The following is a 20,302-nucleotide window of genomic DNA, read 5'->3' on the forward strand; positions in this document are numbered from 1 at the left end:
ATCCCTGTTGTATTAATGGGTCAGTAGTTGAAGGGCACCAACATGTTCCTGAAATGCATGCCATATTTTGGTAAACCTTGTATCGGAATCCCGGAGGCAGTACCTAATCTTTTCTAACTTCATTAAAAAAAAAAACGCATCCCTTACCCAAATCGAGCGAGCGGGGCGGCAGGGATTTTTCCAGCGCATTAGGCTATCCCTTGTTGCAAGCAAGCTGAGAAAGGCCACAAAGTCAGCAATATAGGACGCATCAAATAAAGCCACTATGGGTGAGGGACTAATTTGGAGAGAGGTAACAGCCAAAAGTGAAAGGAACACTAAGTTCCAAAACTGGCACATGGCAGGACGGGTCCAAAACATAGGGGTGTGATCATCTAACATGGCATTTATCACAAGTTGGATGTAACACAGGGAAGATGCGAGCCAGTGTCTAGCGCAAATTGAAAAGAATTGTGTATTGTTTGCCAGTGTCTGTTTAGACGTGGGAATGGATATTTCGACTTTAACGGTGAAATCCGACTTACGCGGAAATTCGTGGTACGTCGCCAGCGTAGGAACGGAACTTGTTCGTAAATCGAGGACTTCCTGTACATTAACAGAGAAACAGCTTCATATAACATGATACATTTGTGCTGTTCAAACATCTGGACCTTCCCCCCCCCCCCCCCCCCCCCCCCCATAGCCTGCTTCGTCTTGAATCCTTTCTTCTCTGGCGTTTTGGTGGAGGCAATGCATACTGCCACCTATTGTACAGGCGTGTAATGACAGTGCAGTCACAGAGCGAGGACGAACAGATGGCACCAAAATCTATTTGTTGTGGGCAAAATTCATTTGTGGCGACTCGCCAAAAATAATTATATATGTGGGAAGCCCTGATATTACAGTACTCCGTCGTTTATCGCGGGGGAAGCCGGACAATCTCAATGTCAATTCCACACCCGATTACATATTAGTACCTTACGGCTTGTGGGGGAGGGGGGGCGGGGGGGGGGGGGAAAGCTGTGAAAAGCTTGCTTTCATGAGCAGTTTGAAAGGCGCTTAAGCCGCTCAATGCGGAACGTCACTTGACCAAACCCCGGTTAGCGGGCTTCCTGTATTCCGCAATAACTAGCAAAACAACGATTTGACGTTTGTTTGTAGCTGAACTTGCTACAAAAAAAAATATATTTTATAGCTATGGTCTTTATTTACACAAATCTTTAGGATGTATGTAAACACGAACAAAGCCTAAGCATCAGATAAAAAATTTTAATGAATAAATAGCTTAGAAAATGTAAAAACAGATTGTAGACATTTAAAGTTCCTAGGAGTGCTTTGTCACGGTCCCCTTTACCATTCACCCAAGCCGGGAGGAAGTGTTTCGACCTATTTTGCCGAATGCGGAAGTAGGTCACACATATACCGGATTGAACGGAGGAGGGATTGTCTAAAGAGAGAATACCTATTTTCATGGACAGTCGTTGTGGCCAACTGAAGTACATTGTACATTGTTACAATCATAGTGGTGTAAAACATGTTTTCATTGTTTTGTTTTTTTTTAGCAACACTTAACGATGTATGCGGGAGAACATTTAAGAATCACATCATTTTAAAAAGTGCAAAGCATTGAATAGACCACAACGATCTATCTTTAAAAAAAAAAATCTTGTTCTCGTATCTGCTGCGCTAACATGTAAATTTAGCTCAAATTGTTGTTAATTCTGCATTAATCCTGGTTAAGGTTTTAATGACGTGGAGGTGTTTTTTCAGTGGGCAGCGGGGGTTTTATGGTCCTGTCCAATTTGGAGCAGCTGTGTGTGTGTTTGTGTGTGTGTATGCGCGCGTGCCTGCATGCGCTCACTTAGCACTCAATCATTCAGGGACCCGAGCAGATGGCGCTTCCACAAACTGGCTGTGGGCTGCTCAAACCAGATCTGGCCGGCTCAAACCACCTCACACGAGTTGTTGGCTAAGATGGCTTGTCAAGGACTTGTTTATTGGTTTTTACTTTCAAAAGTCACGTGAGGTTTAACGTGTAAAATAAGTGGCGGTCCTACCATGCTCATGGAATTACTGGCATGCCGGTGTAATTTGCGCATTTATTAATTGAATTAACGAGCTCAACTAAAGTCATTTAAAATGGCAGATTTAATTATCTTGTAACGCTATCCGAGCATACCAATATTGAAACCTCATGGGAGAAACACTAACTCAATGAATTTACATGGGAAGGCTGTGAGAGCTCCACAGAATAATTTATTTCAAGGAAATTAGGAAAAAAGATGAATACTGAGCTCAGAATTTGTATTGTCTGGCTTTGTAAACTGTGAACTAATGGTGATTGTTTGCCATTTTTCTAAATGTTCCTTAAAGGAAAAAATGAGACTAATTAACCCCAATTGGCTTGACTCACATTGTTTTATTCTCTCTCTTCTGTCCACAGTAAATGTTATGCGATGCTCGGTGTGCCACCAGGACTACAAACAGAACGATATTGTTGACAACTACTTCGTTAAAGATACCTCAGAGGCGGCCATCACCTCGGATGAAAAAGCTGCACAGGTAAGTTAAGAAAAGGCTGGTCCTTGGTGAAATACTATGGGAAATTGACTTTATGTATAAAAATAGTTACTGTCTGCCCACCAAGTGTGAAATTAAATAACCAACTCTTTGGTTATCTGCCTATATCTGAAAATGTTACTGTTAATGAACAGTAGGGCTAATTAACATAATAACCACCCACACACCGTGTGTCTCGGCCAATGGCAAATAGGCTGGCTGTGTTCCGTAGCAAAGCTGCAGTGTTAGCTCATATTAGCGTTAGCGAACAGCATTAGTGGGCGGCGTGACTAAGAGGGTAACTGTACGCCCTGCAAGTGGAAGGTCGGAGGTTGCCTGAGCGCATGTGGTGGCTGGGTCCCTGGGCAAGACACTTAACCCACATTGCCCATGAATGAATGTGTTTGGATGTTTGGTGGTGGTTGGAGGGGCCGTAGGCGCAGAAGGGCAGCCACTATTCCATCAGACTGCCCCAGAGCAACTGTGGCTACACAAGAAGCTTACCACTACTAAGATGTGACTGTGGAGTAAAAGTGTAATGCAATTTTATTAGCTCTAATAATGTTAAATTGTCCGCGTAGGGTTGGGGTATTTGGCCATGTCATGTACCACACTGCTTCATTAACTCATTCACTGCCTGTCATTTTAAAAGCAGAGTTCCCCTTATTCCCAGCCGTTTTGGAGCATTTTTTAAGACCCACACAATCATGTAAAAGTAGAGTAGCTTCTCTTCTTTGACCAGGAAAGAAGTTTGAAAAAGCTATCTTTTTCTGTTCTTTAGCAATCTGGAATAAAACATGGGTTGTCTTCATCAAAAACGCTGGTTTCTGATCGAGGGAGCGGAGGGTTGGCCTCCATGTGTTCCCCGGTGGATCTGCTCATGTACCACGAGTGCTGGGGTTGTGCTAGCTGCTGTCCATTTGGGTTTCCTGTTCCGGTCTCCGGGTGGAGGCTCAGGGGCGCCTTCTGTCGCTCTTTGGGCTTGCTTCCTCCTTTTCCCTCAGGCCTTCACGTCGAGCAGAAGTCACCTTTCCTTCTCTCTCCGGGGAATGTGGGGTTCCCTGCTGGCCTTGGAGCCTGCTGCGGGGTTTAGCGCCTCTCGGTCTAGGGGCGTGTCCACCTCCCACGCTCTGGCAGTGCTGTGGGGCTGGGTGTAGTTGTCCTGTCTATCTGTGGTCGTCCCAAAGCCTGGTGGGAAGCAAATTCATTTTCACAGTAGTAGATGTCTGTTCAGTCTTTGGCTTTTCTTAAAGGTCCAAACTTCTATGTTTATACCTCCTGTGTCCAGACTGTGATGCGTTTTCAGAACAAGGCTTTTTTGTGATTCGCTTGAAATATTTTTCAGTATTCATCTGTGTAAATGAGACGAGTGAACATTCACATCAACTGAAGGAACCGCTCCATGCAATACGAGAGTTGTTGTAGTGTCACCTATGCGCATTTACCTTCCAACTACAGGAAGTACTCGAATTACGACGCACTCGACCTACGACGTTTCGACTTTACGACGCCCGTGCCTCGTCCGCCATTTTGTCCCCAGCACCATAGTGTTTCTGCTTAGCTAGTGCATCGTGCTTGTCTGTGTTTGTGCGGCGGGAGTAATTTGCCTTTTTCGCCCTCCTTTTTTCACACTCTCAGCAGTAATGGTAAGTACAGCATCTTATTTTTTTATTTGAATGTATTTTAGTTTCTTTATACGAAGTGTTAACCTTTCCTGCTACGGTCACCTGACCGTGGTCGGGAGACGCCTTCTCCAGGCCCGAGGTTGTCCTCCTCGGGGTTAACTCCCTTCTCTCGCTGCACAGCCGAGCTGGGTGGCGGCAACAATAAAGGCACGAATCACCGATTTGCTGCTTGAATGGCTTTATTAGCTCCTCTGCACACTCAACGTCAACGGGTCCTCCGCTAATCGCTACTCTTCCCCGGTCGCCGTCACTACACTTGCCACTGAACTCACTCGCACATCGACGCACACGCCCACACACACTGAGCTTGCTGTCACAATCACGTGGGACAATACCCGTAACAGAAGTATTTCGCCGCGAATTTCGACTTTAACGGTGAAATCCGACTTACGCGGAAATTTGTGATACGTCGCCAGCGTAGGAACGGAACTTGTTCGTAAATCGAGGACTTCCTGTACATTAACAGAGAAACAGCTTCATATAACATGATACATTTGTGCTGTTCAAACATCTGGACCTTCCTCCCCCCCCCCATAGCCTGCTTCGTCTTGAATCCTTTCTTCTCTGGCGTTTTGGTGGAGGCAATGCATACTGCCACCTATTGTACAGGCGTGTAATGACAGTGCAGTCACAGAGCGAGGATGAACAGATGGCACCAAAATGTATTTGTTGTGGGCAAAATTCATTTGTGGCGGCTCGCCACAAATAATTGTAAATGTGGGAAGCCCTGATATTACAGTACTCCGTCGTTTATCGCGGGGGTTATATTCCAGAAAACCCCCGCAATAGACATAATCTGCAAAGTAATTAGCAATTATTTACTGCATATTTATATACATTTTAGTTTCATATATTATGCAATATGTGAATACTTACAATATGCGATACTTTAGAGAGGTGGAGGTTTTCGTCCACTCGGGGTGCCATCCACACACTACACAAGCACATGCCTTTAAAAAGGCTGCTGTGCTCTGCTTGAGTGACATGAAAGTCAACCCATGCAGACGGGCACTTTGCTGGCTAAAGCATTAGGTAGTGCGCCTCACTGACAGTCTCGATGTTGTAGGCGGTGCAAAGCATGATGGTGCTTGCTGCTGATTCCCAGAATTCCTTGTAGTGTTCTTTTTAACTACAGGTTGTAGAAAATCAACCTCAATGTTGCTTTTGACTTGTACTTGTTCCATGTTCTTGGCCGAACCAATTCGATATGGTTCCATATTATGAGTGTGTGCGTTAGCTATATTGTACGTTATGTACGCTAGACTGTTGTGTGCAAATTGATTTGATGAAACCCACTGTGGCTTGTGTCTTAACCAGTGGCTTGCCAGTCATATTCACTGCATTATTCAGCATTTTGGTAACTTACTAAATGTTACCTTATGTTCTCAAGGTGTGCACAAGTTGTGAGGACAATGCAGGAACCATAGGATTTTGCGTGGAGTGTGGAGAATGGCTGTGTAAGACCTGTGTGGAGGCTCACCAGAGGGTCAAAATAACCAAAGACCACAAGATTCGCACTAAAGAGGATCCTGACACCGCTTCTGGTAAGGGCAGGCAACAAATGCTAGTTGAACCTGAAATGCTCACACTCAAATGACTGTAATTTCATTGAGTCTCGAATGATGTTCTCTTGTTACACATTAGCGAGGTGCTCTTCACCGGTCATTCCCAACCGGTGTGCTGTGGCTCACTAATGTGCTGAGAGAAGTTTCTCAGGGGTGCTGGGGAAATTGTCCAATTTAACGTCATTTCTTTGAAAATATTATCAATTACAAATACATCGTTATCTATCTATACCAGTGATGCATAGTAACAGGCAGAACAATTAAATACTTTTCCAATTGATGGCATAAGTTCCAATAAACCTGTGCATCCACCTTTGCATTCATGCAACAGAAAAAGTCATAGCTTCCTGAGCATACAGTATACAGTATCATCTTTGTTAAATTAAACGGGCCGGATTTCACAAAAAGCCAATTAAGACGCAATCATTCTTATTTCAGTGTATACACTTTTTTGTGCCATTTTTGTTTGTGGGTGTACCAGGAGATTTTTCTAACATAAAATGGGTGCCTGGGCTCAATAAAGGTTGGGAAACACTGCTCTTGAGGATTGAATTAGATTTATTTGTTAGCTGGGGTAGTCTCCAGCATACGCGCGACACTAGTGAGGATAAGCGGTGTAGAAAAGGGATTGATGTTTCAGTGGAAGTATGCAATTGATCAAGAAAATTACTGATAAATAATTTTCCATATTAATTCTAGAATGTGGTAATGCAAAGCTTTTTCCACACTGAAGAAATAACTAGCTCACTTGCGCAGTTTCTTTCACACCAATTACATTGAAGGTATAGACTGCATTGCAGTATACACAACGAAAGTCATCATTTTTTTTCCATTTAAAATGCCCACTCCAAACATCATGCTGTTCCTGGTATCAATTTCAGCAGCTGACTGCCAAGTAGTAAAACCCATTATTTATGCCTTTATTTCTTCACTATGTAACAGCAACTGCGCAACATATCTTGAATATGAACACCAAAACATATTGATTTAGCATGAGATGGTCTCACTCACACTCTCGTCCTATCGACGTTTGTAATTTACATGGTCACTCCCACCACACTTCAGTTGTACAGTCCTGCATGCTTCCGCTCTTGTCCTTGTCCTGTCCTGTCCTGTCCTGTCCTTCCGTCCGTCACAGGGTGTAGCACTACTGCCCCATACAACACTCATATCTAATGCTTCATTGTTCTAGATATGTAATGATTTTCTTTTCTCATCTTCTTTACAATTAGTGCAATTAGTCTTTTGTCTTCGTTTCTCACTCCCCTGTGGAAACTGTGTTCTGATCGACTCTGATTCGCAATAAATATCAATTATAATACTAAGAAAGCACAGCGGCAGCTTAAAAACTCCAATATGACACAGTAAAACTGTTCCGGCATAAAAGAGATCCAGATCCTCCATTCTGAACAGGACAAAAAAAAAAAGGAAAAAGACAATTATCTGAATTACTGTTGCAGGTTAAATTATACTGTTATAAAAAATATTTGATTGCTTTTAAAAGTATTTCTGTACTTTTTCTAGTCATATTTTGAGTTTCATAACATTTGATCATGAGTTTCTTCACATCAATCAATCGCTACAATGTGATATTAACATCAAAATGTTGCACCGATATTGTTTACTGTTACAGGTTAAATTATACTGTTATTAAAAAATACTTGCTTACCTTAAAGTATTTCTGTACTTTTTCTAGTCATATTATGACATAACATTCGATCACGTGTTTCTTCAGATCAATTGCTACAATGTGATATTGCTATCGACATATGATATTGTATGCACGCAACATCTCTTTAGTTCTCGCAGTATGATTGTGTTAGTATCAAGCTGATGCTTTACACAAAGTGCTAAAAAAAAAAAACATGAACATGCTGTGATGGTACTCTTCATACAAAACTGGTAAAGGTACTGGTATGTATCTCCAAATGTCATTATAATGTTTACAATCTATCAATTCGCTTGAAACTCACCCATAGCTAACCAATATGTGGCCAACCTGTCTCCAGGTGTGACAGCTGAATGACTTTTCATCCTTGTATTCTGTGTTCTTACTCACAGTCATAAATATAGTAGCTTAAATTCTCTGGAGACCTGAAGGGTTCCAAGGGTTCACTTACAAACAATCATAAATATAGCACCTTTAATTTTCTAGAGACTTGAAGGGTTCGAAGGGTTCACTTCTGGCAGAAAGATGAATTGTATTCCTGTGTGAAAACCCCTTTTTTTTCCCAATGCCACCTGGGTGGTCTCTCTGTCAATAAACAGACATACATGACAAGGTCTAGCTAGCCCAGTGATTCCCAACCAGTGTGCCGTCAGCGCTTTTCAGGTGTGTCGTGGGAAATGATCGACTTTTACTTAATTGCGCCAAAAATGATTTATTTACAAGAAATAATGTATCTTTCATCTATTTATGCCAGTGAGACATAGCGACAAATAAATGCTCTCCTATTAGATTGCAGGAAGTACACAGAGTGAGTAATATATCCATTTTTTGTGACACTTTTGTTTGTTTGTGTGCCGTGAGATTTTTCAATTGTAAAACGTGCCGTGGCACCATAAAGGCTGGAAATCACTGGTCTAGCCACACGCTTGACTCGGGCTAAGAGATCCATTGAGTTCCTTCAGGACGTTTTGGACGAGGCTGTACCTCTCTGAGGCTATGGTGGACAACGCGTGTGTGCGTGCGTGTGTCCCTCCCTCGCTCCCTCCCTGATTCCCTCCGTTTGGGTGAAAGAGAGGTCCTGGGACTTTCATGCATGAGCTTCTGGAATTCCAAGGTCTCCAACCCATCCCCCACATCCATAAATTACAGTCAATATAATTCCAAGTTACTTCAAAAACCTTCTCAGGCTGCTTATGCCATCTATTTAGCCTTAACCTAAGCGGGAGAGATGGTCTCGAAATGGGCATAGGACGATACAGTATGGTCAAAAAGTTGTATTCTGGTACAAATTGAATTTTCCTGATGTTTTCTATGAAAAATAAGTCAATAAAATAAAACTCAACCAGTATTTAACAGTTTACCTTTAGTTTTCAACCAGGACTTTAAAGCAACAAATGAGTGGTTAAATCATTGTATTTATTAATGCAATTAGTACACATATGCTGACTTACTAACATCCATTAGTTGAGGTTTTAAGGGTTTTGACAGGATTTTTTTCAAACCTGAATTTTAAAATCAGTATTTTATAATTGACAATTGAAATAAATGTGACTTCTGTTTCCTGCATCTCCTGAGTATTAACAACACGTCACTGGCATTTAACAACAAATGTTTATTTCATCATTTCAAGAATACAGTCGTCGTATTATCAGGATCTCATACAGGTTGGCCAGACGGGGGGGATAGAGATGGGAAGGATGTGCATCAGGTTAGGGTGATTAAGGATAGAGATGGAAATATGTTGACTGGTGCCAGCAGTGTGCTAGCTAGATGGAAAGAATACTTCGAGGAGTTGATGAATGAGGAAAATGAGAGAGAAGGGAGAGTAGAAGAGGGAAGTGTGGTGGACCAGGAAGTGGAGATGATTAGTCAGGGGGAAGTTAGAAATGCAGTAAAGAGGATGAAAAATGGAAAGGCAGTTGGTCCTGATGACATTCCTGTGGAGGTATGGAAGCATCTAGGAGAAGTGGCTGTGGAGTTTTTGACCAGCTTGTTCAATTCTAGCGTGTGAGAAGATGCCTGAGGAATGGAGGAAAAGTGTGCTGATGCCCAACAAGGGTGATGTGCTGAGCTGTGGGAACTATAGAGGAATAAAGTTGATGAGCCACACAATGAAGTTATGGGAAAGAGTAGTGGAGGCTAGACTCAGGACAGAAGTGAGTATTTGCGAGCAACAGTATGGTTTCATGCCTAGAAAGAGTACCACAGATGCATTATTTGCCTTGAGGATGTTGATGGAAAAGTACAGAGAAGGTCAGAAGGTGCTACATGGTGTCTTTGTGATCTAGAGAAAGCCTATGACAGAGTACCCAGAGAGGAACTGTGGTACTGCATGAGGAAGTCTGGAGTGGCAGAGAAGTAAGTATGTTAGAATAGTACAGGACATGTACGAGGGCAGCAGAACAGTGGTGAGGTGTGTTGTAGGTGTGACAATGTATCAGAGATCAGCCCTGAGCCCCTTCCTGTTTGCAGTGGTGGTGGATAGGCTGACAGATGAGGTTAGACTGGAATCCCCCTGGACCATGATGTTTGCAAATGACATTGTGATTTGCAGTGAAAGCAGGGAGCAGATGGAGGAACAGTTAGAAAGATGGAGGCATGCACTGGAAAGCAGAGGAATGAAGATTAGCCGAAGTAAGACAGAATATATGTGCATGAATGAGAGAGGTGGTGGGGGAAGAGTGAGGCTACAGGGAGAAGAGATAGCAAGGGGGGAGGACCATAAATACTTGGGGTCAACCGTCCAGAGCAATGGTGAGTGTGGTCAGGAAGTGAAGAAACGGGTCCAAGCGGGAAGGTGTCAGGTGTGTTATGTGACAGAAGAGTCTCTGCTAGGATGAAGGGCAAAGTTTATAAAACAGTGGTGAGGACGGCCATGATGGACGGATTAGAGACAGTGGCACTGAAGAGACGACAGCAAGCAGAGCTGGAGGTGGCGGAAATGAAGATGTTGAGGTTCGCTCTCGGAGTGACCAGGTTGGATGAAATTAGAAATGAGCTCATCAGAGGGACAGCCGAGGTTCGATGTTTTGGAGACAAAGTTAGAGAGAGCAGACTTGGATGGTTTGGACACGTCCAGAGGAGAGAGAGAGTGAGTATATTGGTAGAAGGATGATGAGGATGGAGCTGCCAGGCAAGAGAGCGAGAGGAAGACCAAAGAGAAGGTTGATGGACGTCGTGAGGGAAGACATGAGGGCAGTTGGTGTTGGAGAGGAGGATGCAGGAGGTAGGCTGACATGGAAAAGGATGACGCGCTGTGGCGACCCTTAACAAACAAGCCCAAAGCAAAAGAAGTCGTCGTCGTATTATCAGTAATGCGATTGTTGATCTCCTGACTTACTAACATCCATGATTGAAGTTTTTCTGAGATACATCCACCCCAACTTTAAAAACAACAATGGTATTTTTTTGCAGTCTGTTTGTTTTTGACCTAAAAAAAAAAAAAAGATTTGCTGGATTGGCTTTAAGATATTCTGTCTTTGACTGTTAAAATAAACCTACCACTGAAATTACAGACCAATCACGTCTTTGTCAGAGGGGGAATTTACAAATTCAGTGAGGGATCAAAGAATTATTCCCGCCACTGAATATTCCGAAAAATATAATAGTCTATATAATTATGGTGACTGGTTATGGTTCAAATTATATATCACACCCAGTAATTTATTGAACTTATAAAAGATGATCCTGTCAACATCGGGGTAATGAAAACTGTACATAAATGAACTTTGCAGGTCGTGTTTTTTGTATGTTACATTGTTTTAGTAATGAGGAAAACATACAAACGGTTCAAAGAATAGGGTTTTGGGTTTCAGCAAATGAGAAATACTGTATACTATACTGTAAGAATAGAATACCTAAAATTTAATAACTTCACAAATAAACCAAATGGTAAAAAGAAAAAGGATTAAACAAAACTAAATGAATAACTGGCGTATCATCATCATAGTGGCTCGTGGTATGATTTGTAATTGGGGGGGGGGTTCCTGAGTTGGCTTACTTGGATATTTTTACTCCCTGATGCAAGTAATTACCCCTTATCCCCTGTAGTGCATCATCTCCTGTAAGTTTTCTCGTAATTTATGGAATGTGTATGTGTAGAGGTAGGTTAAGTAGTCAAAAACACAAAAAGTAGGCTACTGATGGAGGAGTACATGCTCATACTTAGGATAATGTGACTCAAGTAAAAGTAAAAAGTAGTCTACCAAATAAGTACTTGAGATAAGAGTTGAGTATTCAGTGAAAAAAAAACTACTGAAGTAACTGGTGAGTGGCTTGTATTAAATTTTTTTTTGAACCCGTGCATGAATATCATGTAGATGCAAATATATGATACCACTGTATTAATTCAAATACTGTCATTTGATGGCTCGTGCTATACAGTTGATCATACACCCTCATATTGATATACAGACTCAAATTGTCATCACCTCAGTATGCTACGGATTAACAAGCAACTGGGGTATTTTTAAAATGTAAGATTATGATCTTTCCCAGTTATATATGAAGAGAACCATCACATGTTGATGTTGTTTTTTAACACTTTTAGTCAAGCAACAGGTTGATACTAACAATCATACTGTTGAGTACTAAAGAGGAGAATGCGAAGAGTTGCGTGCATACAATATTGTGGTAATATATCGATGATATCATATTGTAGCAATGAATTGATCTGAAGAAACCCTTGATCAAGAGTTACTAAAGTCAAAATGAGTAGAAAAAGTACAGAAATACTTTTAAAGGTAATTATTTTTTATAACAGTATAATTTAACCTGTAACAGTAAACAACATCGTGGCAATATTTCTATGGTAATATTCCATTGTAGCAATTAATTGAGCTGAAGAAATGTTACTGAAGTCAAAATATGACTAGAAAAAGTACAGAAATACTTTTAAAAGTAACCAAGTATATTTTATAACACAATAGTTGAACCTGTAACTGTAATTCAGGGAATCTAACTGTACTTTGTAAATATATTGATTTGAGTTGAAAGCGATGGACCATGATCGGCATCTGTTTCGTTTAAATAATGTAATATCGTACTGTGGTAAGAAGAGTGCTTTAAATACAGCAGTTGTAACGTAAGCTGTGTAGAAATGCGTCGAAACTGTCGAAAAGCCCCAGCCCTAGTTAGTTGATGAACATGAAAATGTTGAAATATTGTAATATCCTACTGCAGTGAAGGAGTTAAATGCTGCAGCAGTAAAGTAAGTCACACTTCAATCATCTGTTATGTTTACATAATGAAGTTTAATATTGTACCGTCATGACTGGTGACGTCGCTTGCGGGCATCCATCATTTTGTCATTTGCTGAATATTAGCATCTCAAGCTGGTGTTGATGGTACGTTTGCAAGCATCTTTTAAATATTTCATTCACGGGGGCGTTTCTCCTCTGTGTTGCCAGAGTCTGTGAGCGCATCTGGACAGAGGCCCGTTTTTTGTCCCATCCACAAGCAAGAGCCACTCAAGCTTTTCTGTGAGACCTGTGACACTTTGACTTGCCGGGACTGCCAGCTGCTTGAGCACAAGGAGCATCGGTAGTCTTTTAAGCTATCTTAAGAAAATGGACAGTATGCCTGTTAAGCAGAGTTGCATGATTTGTTGTTTATTAGGGATGGTTCAATATTCACTATCACGGTATTAAAAGTGCCTTGATATCGTCGCGGTCTTGTCTCGGTGTAAAATAATGAGGCGTTGTGCTTACAATTTTGTTTTGGGTCGGCTATGCATGGCCGCGTCGCTTAACCAGTCTGCTACGGCGCTCGACTTCTTTATGAGAGTAACACGCACCCGATTGGACGGCTCGGTGACTGCTACCAGGAAGCCCTGTGAGTCGGCCCTCCGCGGGATCGGAGACAATCCTCCAAATTTAAGCATATTGTGTCAGTAACATTCTCTAGTGGAGTCGTGAGTGTTATCCAAAGTGGAAGGTCCTGGGTGAAAGAACATCTCGCAGAGAGGAAATAACGATTCCCACTCCCCATGACACTTGGGCTCAAACAAACATCTTTTTCCTTGTTAGTACCGTTCCTGTAGTGCCAAAAATGAAATAATGAAAAAAGGTCGACTCCATACAAGTAGAGAGACGTTAAAGCAAAAATAAATCTAAAATACTTTGCTCTCGTTAGACGACATGTATACATTTCAAATGAAAACATATTACAGAGGCTGCTTAGGAAAATATATCTTCTTACACCATCACATCAGTTATGAATTCAAAAGTATGACAAATCCTGTCAAATTGGTAAACAGACAATTTCTCAATTTGATTATTATGAGCATGGCATGATTATTGCTGCAGCAATAATAGCATTTTGCAGGTGTATGAATGTAGACATTGGATAGACGGGGATAGAAGTGCACGGTAATATCTGATTTGAAGATATCTTTTTCCACAAAATCCTGTGGGAAAACGCACAAACTACTAAAACCTATCGGTCGGGGAAAAAGGTCTTTCGGGTCTCCTCTTTGCCCCACCTGTACTGCGAACATTCCTGCAATACCGAGTCTTACTGCAACACTGTCAGCTTTCCCACGATATCGCAACAATTACCTTACCTTGAGGCTAATACCGTGATAAAACTGAACCATGAGACATAGATATCCGTCCATCCCTATTGTATTTATTCATCCATTTTATGAAGTCTTGCTTATAATTAATGATTCTGTTAACTGAAAGTTGTCGGTGACAAAAACTGTTTTTTAGGTATCAGTTCCTGGAGGAAGCTTTTCATAACCATAAAGGCATCATTGAGTCAACCGTGACCAAATTACAAGAGAAGAAAAACTATGTCCATTACTCAGTATCTCAAGTACAAAACAGGTGAGTAAAAGTCACTCTTTGTGACCAATTGACATGCATTGGTAAATTCCTTACCAAAATAACATGAATTACCAGTACATGGTTTACCCAAGGCTTTTCATGTTTTTTTTTTTTTTTTTTTAATCCAGGTTAAAAGAACTGTCCGAAACCCATAAGAAGGTTGAACACGAGATCAAGATTGCGGTGTTTACTCTGATAAATGAGATTAACAAAAAAGGGAAGTCTTTATTACAGCAGCTGGAGGTAAGATAATTTATCTGATCAACTCGTCTTTCTTTGTGTCTGCTACTTGTATGCATTAAATGTTGTTGGACTTTTTAAACAAGTTCATTATTTTTTTTCCCCCCCTTGTTTTGGATCAAAATGAGGGGCTGTAGGATTTGCACCGCTGCTCAAACCCTCCTCGCTGTCGATATTTGACAATGTTCAACTGTAATTTGATTTTGAAATATTCACGTTTGTGTCTAGACTGTGACCAAAGAGCGCAGTGCAAGGCTGATGGCCCAGCATAAGGATACAACTCAGCTGGCCCAGCAGATCCACCATGTGCTGAACTTCTGCCAATGGGCCATTTCGACTGGCAGCAGCACAGCACTGCTTTATAGCAAGAGACCGGTATGTTGTTGAGCAGCATCTTACGTGGAATGTACCGTAGTATTTTATTGAACCAGAAAGGCGTCTGCCTCACAGTTCTGAGGACTGGGGTTCAATCCCCGGCCCCGCCTGTTTGGAGCTTGCATGTTCTCCCCGTGCCTGCGTGGCACTCCGGTTTCCTCCCACATCCTAAAAACATGCATGCGAGGTTGATTGAAGACTCTTAAATTGCCCGTAGGTGTGAATGTGAGTGTGAATGGTTGTTTGTTTATGTGTGCCCTGCGATTGGCTGGCAACCAGTTCAGGGTGTACCCCGCCTCCTGCCCGAAGATAGCTGGGATAGGCTCCAGCACTCCCGCGAGCCTTGTGAGGAGAAGCGGCTCAGAAAATGGATGGATGGATGAATTCAGGTCAACAAATTAGTGTGTTTCTGTCTGTACTTACAGATCTTGTTCCAGCTCCGCCAGCTCTTTAAGGCGAGACTAGAGCCAGTGCCCGTGTCCAATGGAGAAGTACGATTTTTCTGTGACCCCACCTTCTGGGCCAAAAATGTGGTGAATTTAGGTATGGGAGCGTATGTTAGCAGAATTTTAAAATGTTCAATTTTTAGTCCTTATTTTGCCACCACCAAGCACGAAAGCAACACCATTTGGTTGTTTAACAGCATTATGCGGTAACACCGCTGGTTTCCAGCAAAGGCTGTAGACGTGTAGCACTTGCATAGCAAGAACCTATGAAGTTTCACTGTCAATACCAAGGCATGATGACAATATAGCATCCCACAACCCTGTATTGGCTCCAGCCTCAGCGAACTGTAAATTGCTGAATTGGTATGTTCATACAATGCTGTCAGAATGCGAGGCATTCCCAATGGTAGCCCAGAATCAAGATGCACTTTAATGCAAATTCCAAACATTTAATCTGGGATCAGATTGGTCTGGATAGAATTACATCTAAAATGGAGCATTACAAACCACGATATGTGATCCTGATCCAAGTAAAATTGGGATATGGATTTGGTAATCCAATCCTACCCAGAAGCCTGATCAAATCCTGTTCTTGGATATTTTGAAATTCCAATGTTGGGATTAGGATAGTTTTGTTGCTAAACATCGTGATTATCCTGATCCCATTGGTGTGTGAATGGGTGAATGCGAGGCTTTGTAAAGCGCTTTGGGCACTGTGATGATGTAAACAAAGCGCTATATAAGTGCAGGCCATTTACAATTTACCATATATTGTGTAATATTACAGAAAAATAGGCCTACCGACCCAACCAATTCACAGTTATAAAATTTAACTTCAGATTATTACACTAAATATTATGGTTACCTTAAACATCCCCATCAAGGGCAGTAGGCTATGACTGTGATTGTCAAACTGTGGTATTAGTAGCACTGGCGGTACGTGGGTTCTCTCTAGTGGTACACAAAAGAAGTTCAGTTCAGTTATGTTTAACCTGTAAATTCAATACATTTGTATTGAATCTTTTAAAATGTTGTTTTTAAACATTTAGGTAAACATTCTTTTTTTTAATGTGCAATACATTTTAATTTAGGCATTATTAAAGTGCAGTTTTATATTTTACTATATTTCAGCACAGTGCTAATGTTAAAACCTTTAAAACCTCTCTTGTTTTTCATGAATCTTTAGGCCTACTGCGCTACTGTATTTTAACATTGGTCATCTTGATGTTACTTGCAGAGGAAAGTAATTTTTAAGTGGTACTTGGTGTAAAAAGTTGAAAACCACTGGGCTGTGTAAATCATTATTTTGGTCAATAATTGCATAATCCCTCATAAGATTAACATATTGACCTGACATCCCCAGACACTTAAATCCAAAATACTTTGTCTAAACGAAGTGATAAATAGCATATCGTGCTGAAGGCAACTTGTAGAATAGCAGAATAAAAATTAAACAGGCGAAGGCTACAAATATAATAATAATAATAATAATAATACTGTAAAACCTCAAATCTGGATTCTGTAATCCTGATTTTGTAGTATCCAGATCAGATTGAGCCTATTTGAAAGTTCCTTTCAATACCATGACAAAAACTAGAAGACCAATTTGATCCGTGATAGGAGAACAAGGGATTACAAAATCCCAATTAATCTTGTCCAGATTCTTTTTTTTTTTTTTTTTTTTTTTTGAAATACTGGGCCCTGTTCATTTGCTGCCCAAACCTGCGACTTTGTAGTTATACTACACTGATAGCTTTGAGGCACTGGATGCAAATATTGATCCAGCATCTGATTTCAACATCTAAAGTAGTTTTAGCTGCCGCTGGACTGACCATGTAGCGTGGACACTTGGAACTCGAACAGATAGATGATCAAACAACTCAAAATCTCATGTTAAACTTGCAGTGTAAGAGTTCAACAAGAATCCAGCACTTGAACAATTTTCTTTGAATTTTCTTTGGCTTTTTTGTTTTTACCCTTTAACAGGCGTATCAGTGGTGATAAACCAGAGTAAAGAGAACAAAGGCCATGCTCCTGGATCAGATTGTGTTCAAGTTCCAAAGGTCATTGTATAGCTAGAAAATTATGTATGCTGTAATAAATTAATTCCTAACCATCCACTCCACTGTTTCTTTGATGACCTTTTCCAAATCCAGGTAATCTGATCATCGAGAAGCCACCGCCCCCTGCGCATCCACCCAATATGATGGGTGGCGGCGCTCCCATTTCACCAGGCCAAGGTCAACACGGCAAAAGTCAAGGGCAGATCAATCTGGCCCAGCTCCGTCTGCAGCACATGCAGCAGGCAGCCTTCGCACAGAAGCAGCAACATCTCCAGCAACAGCACCACCACCAGCAGCAGCAGCAACAACAGCAGCAGCAGATGCAGCAACAGATGCGCCTTGCTTCGCAAATGCCTCAGCAACATTCCAGACAGACTGTCCCACCCATGGTTCAGCAGCAGGTAACGGTGTCATAGTTAGGAGCGCCCATCAACACTGTAGGAAAGCTGGAGGCCTTCTACATCACATTAAGTATTATTCAAATCAAAAGGTCTTCGAGTATAAATGTACAGTTATCACCTGCGGTTTGATTTGCTTGTGTGTGCTTTTTCAGTATTAGACGTAAAAGTGATAATTGGTTAGAATGTGTCATGGTATTTTGAGATGCAGAATTAGGCATGAAGACTTGCACAAGACTAATAAGTGCATTGAGAGAACTCTCCCAAGGCATTTGTCAATGAGTCAGTGACTAATGTATTAAGATTCTGTATTCACAAGAGATGCTTTATATACCCCATTTCTTCAAACAATAGTCTCAATGCTCATAGGCATAGATCGTTTTATACTTGAGAGTGTTAGTCCCGGGATGTACGTCATGGAAACAATGAGTTGCAACCCGGGAACAATGAATCCCTGCAATTTATCTTTCCGGAATACAGATACAGTAATCCTATGCTATATCACGGTTCTTGCTTCGAGGACCCACTATATTGCAGATTTTTATTACAGGAGTTACTCTATTTTTTTTATACTGTTTGTACAATATTTTTGTGTTATCCATTGCGCTTGCTCTCCCTCAGTATGCAATGTGTTTAGTTAGGCCTGTCATGATAGCAAATTTCTTAGGACGATATATTGTATTTTCCCAAAACGACAAACGATAGTATTGTTTTTTGTGCAACTGATATAATGACAATTCAAGTAGACCCTTTTTTTTTTTAAAGAACATTTCTCTTTTAATTCTAACAATGAACGTTGACGTAATGTAGAACAATAAATGAAGTATACATAAAACTGTTGACAAAAATTGCACTTCAACAAATATTAAATTTTGGCACAGAGCTATAAACAGTCCCTAATGCCTTAACAGGCAATATACTGCCAATCAAGTTTCCAGTTGGTTAAGACAGCCGTGGCCCAATGGTTAAGCTCATCGCCTGCCACCGTGGGGGACCAAGGTTCAAAACCCCGACTGGACCATCCGCCAACATCCCCCGGACTCACGGCTGTGGTGTCCTTGAGCAAGACACTGATACCCCGAAATGCTCCCCGGGCGCTTCAGCTGCCCCCTGCTCCAGTGTGTTCCACTAACATGTGTATGTGTTCACTGTGATGGGTTCAATGCAGAGAACAAATTTCGTGTGCATGCATGCATGCATGTTCATGACAATAAAAGATGATTCTTCTTCTTCAAGAAAAAGTAGCAACATTAATGACAAATGGATCAAAGCAACCTGTTTTGATTTAAGATTTGACTTTTTAAAACTGTGCAGCCTTTCTTTAAACGCATGTTCAATAGCTACATTTCTTAAAATAGTAACACTATACTGTATAGTGAGCATACGTGTGCGATATTCACGTATGTATTTGCATTGTTGGGGGAAAGGGTTACATAATTGCAAGCTGATGGGAACCTGGAGATGTCCCACCGTGTTTTTTGTTCTCAACTGAAGAAATTAGGTGGGATGGCTATTTAAAATTGATTTTGTCACTTTGAGGTTTTAAGTTGTTGTCTTTGTTGCGACTTCATACAAAGTCGACTTATCAGCTCGTTGGTGTTAGCGGGTTGGCAGCGTTCATCTGGCTTGAATCCAAAATGTTCCCACATCATCGCGGTGCCGTTAGGCTCTGAAACTAATTCCATTTATGCCGCTCAATTTTCTGTAACTGCAGCTACAGGCTCGCTGTCAGAAAACAATTTAGCTCCATGTACGCGAGTGCCCGCATTTCAAATGTGCACGCACACGGCCAATCAGACAGCGGGTCCCCCTCTCTTCACTATTTCTGATTGTTTTAGAGACCATGATGAAATCCATCATGTGTCTCCTTTCAAGTCACTGAAATGGTTTTTTTTTCTTCCTCAAATGACTAGGCACCTCAGTTGTTTTTTTTTTTGGGCTGCACCATTCAAAATTAGGGCGCATATGCCTAATGACTAATTGACTAATTAGTCGCACGCTGTAGTCTTGTCCAGTCTTAAAAAAAATAATTTAAAAATGTGTGTAAAAATAGTTGAACAGTTAAGGACAATGTTCCTCGACGTTCAATTGCAAGGAATTTCGGGATTTCATCATCTACGGTCCATAATATCAAAAGGTTCAGAGAATCTGGAGAAATCAAAGCATCTAAGCGGCAAAGCCGAAAACCAACATTGAATACCCGTGACCTTCGATCCCTCAGGCGGCACTGCATCAAAAACCGACATTAATGCGTAAAGGATATCACCGCATGGGCTCAGGAACACTTCAGAAAACCAATGTCAGTAAATACAGTTTGGCGCTACATCCATAAGTGCAACTTGAAACTCTACTATGCAAAGCAAGGCCATTTATCAACAACGCCCAGAAACGCCGCCGGCCTTCTCTGGGCCCGAGCTCATCTAAGATGGACTGACGCAAAGTGGAAAAGTGTTCTGTGGACCGACGAGTCCACATTCCAAATTGTTTTTGGAAATT

At 41.3% G+C, this 20,302-nt stretch overlaps 1 protein-coding gene across 7 annotated transcripts in view; it reads left to right on the plus strand.

Moving 5' to 3' along the window:
- trim33 (tripartite motif containing 33) overlaps positions 1-20,302 on the plus strand; it is a 58,737-nt gene that overhangs the window by 16,284 nt on the left and 22,151 nt on the right. For all 7 annotated transcript variants that reach the window (XM_061767035.1, XM_061767005.1, XM_061767022.1 and 4 more), the window contains 8 exons: positions 2,423-2,541; positions 5,614-5,767; positions 12,866-12,998; positions 14,168-14,284; positions 14,413-14,527; positions 14,753-14,899; positions 15,325-15,442; positions 17,502-17,809. In XM_061767035.1, coding sequence (XP_061623019.1) covers positions 2,431-2,541; positions 5,614-5,767; positions 12,866-12,998; positions 14,168-14,284; positions 14,413-14,527; positions 14,753-14,899; positions 15,325-15,442; positions 17,502-17,809 — 1,203 coding nt within the window. In that variant the 5' untranslated portion in view covers positions 2,423-2,430. The remainder of the gene's footprint in view (positions 1-2,422; positions 2,542-5,613; positions 5,768-12,865; positions 12,999-14,167; positions 14,285-14,412; positions 14,528-14,752; positions 14,900-15,324; positions 15,443-17,501; positions 17,810-20,302) is intronic.

This window comes from Phyllopteryx taeniolatus, chromosome 1, assembly GCF_024500385.1.
Source record: "Phyllopteryx taeniolatus isolate TA_2022b chromosome 1, UOR_Ptae_1.2, whole genome shotgun sequence".
NCBI classification, from domain to species: Eukaryota; Metazoa; Chordata; class Actinopteri; order Syngnathiformes; family Syngnathidae; genus Phyllopteryx; species Phyllopteryx taeniolatus.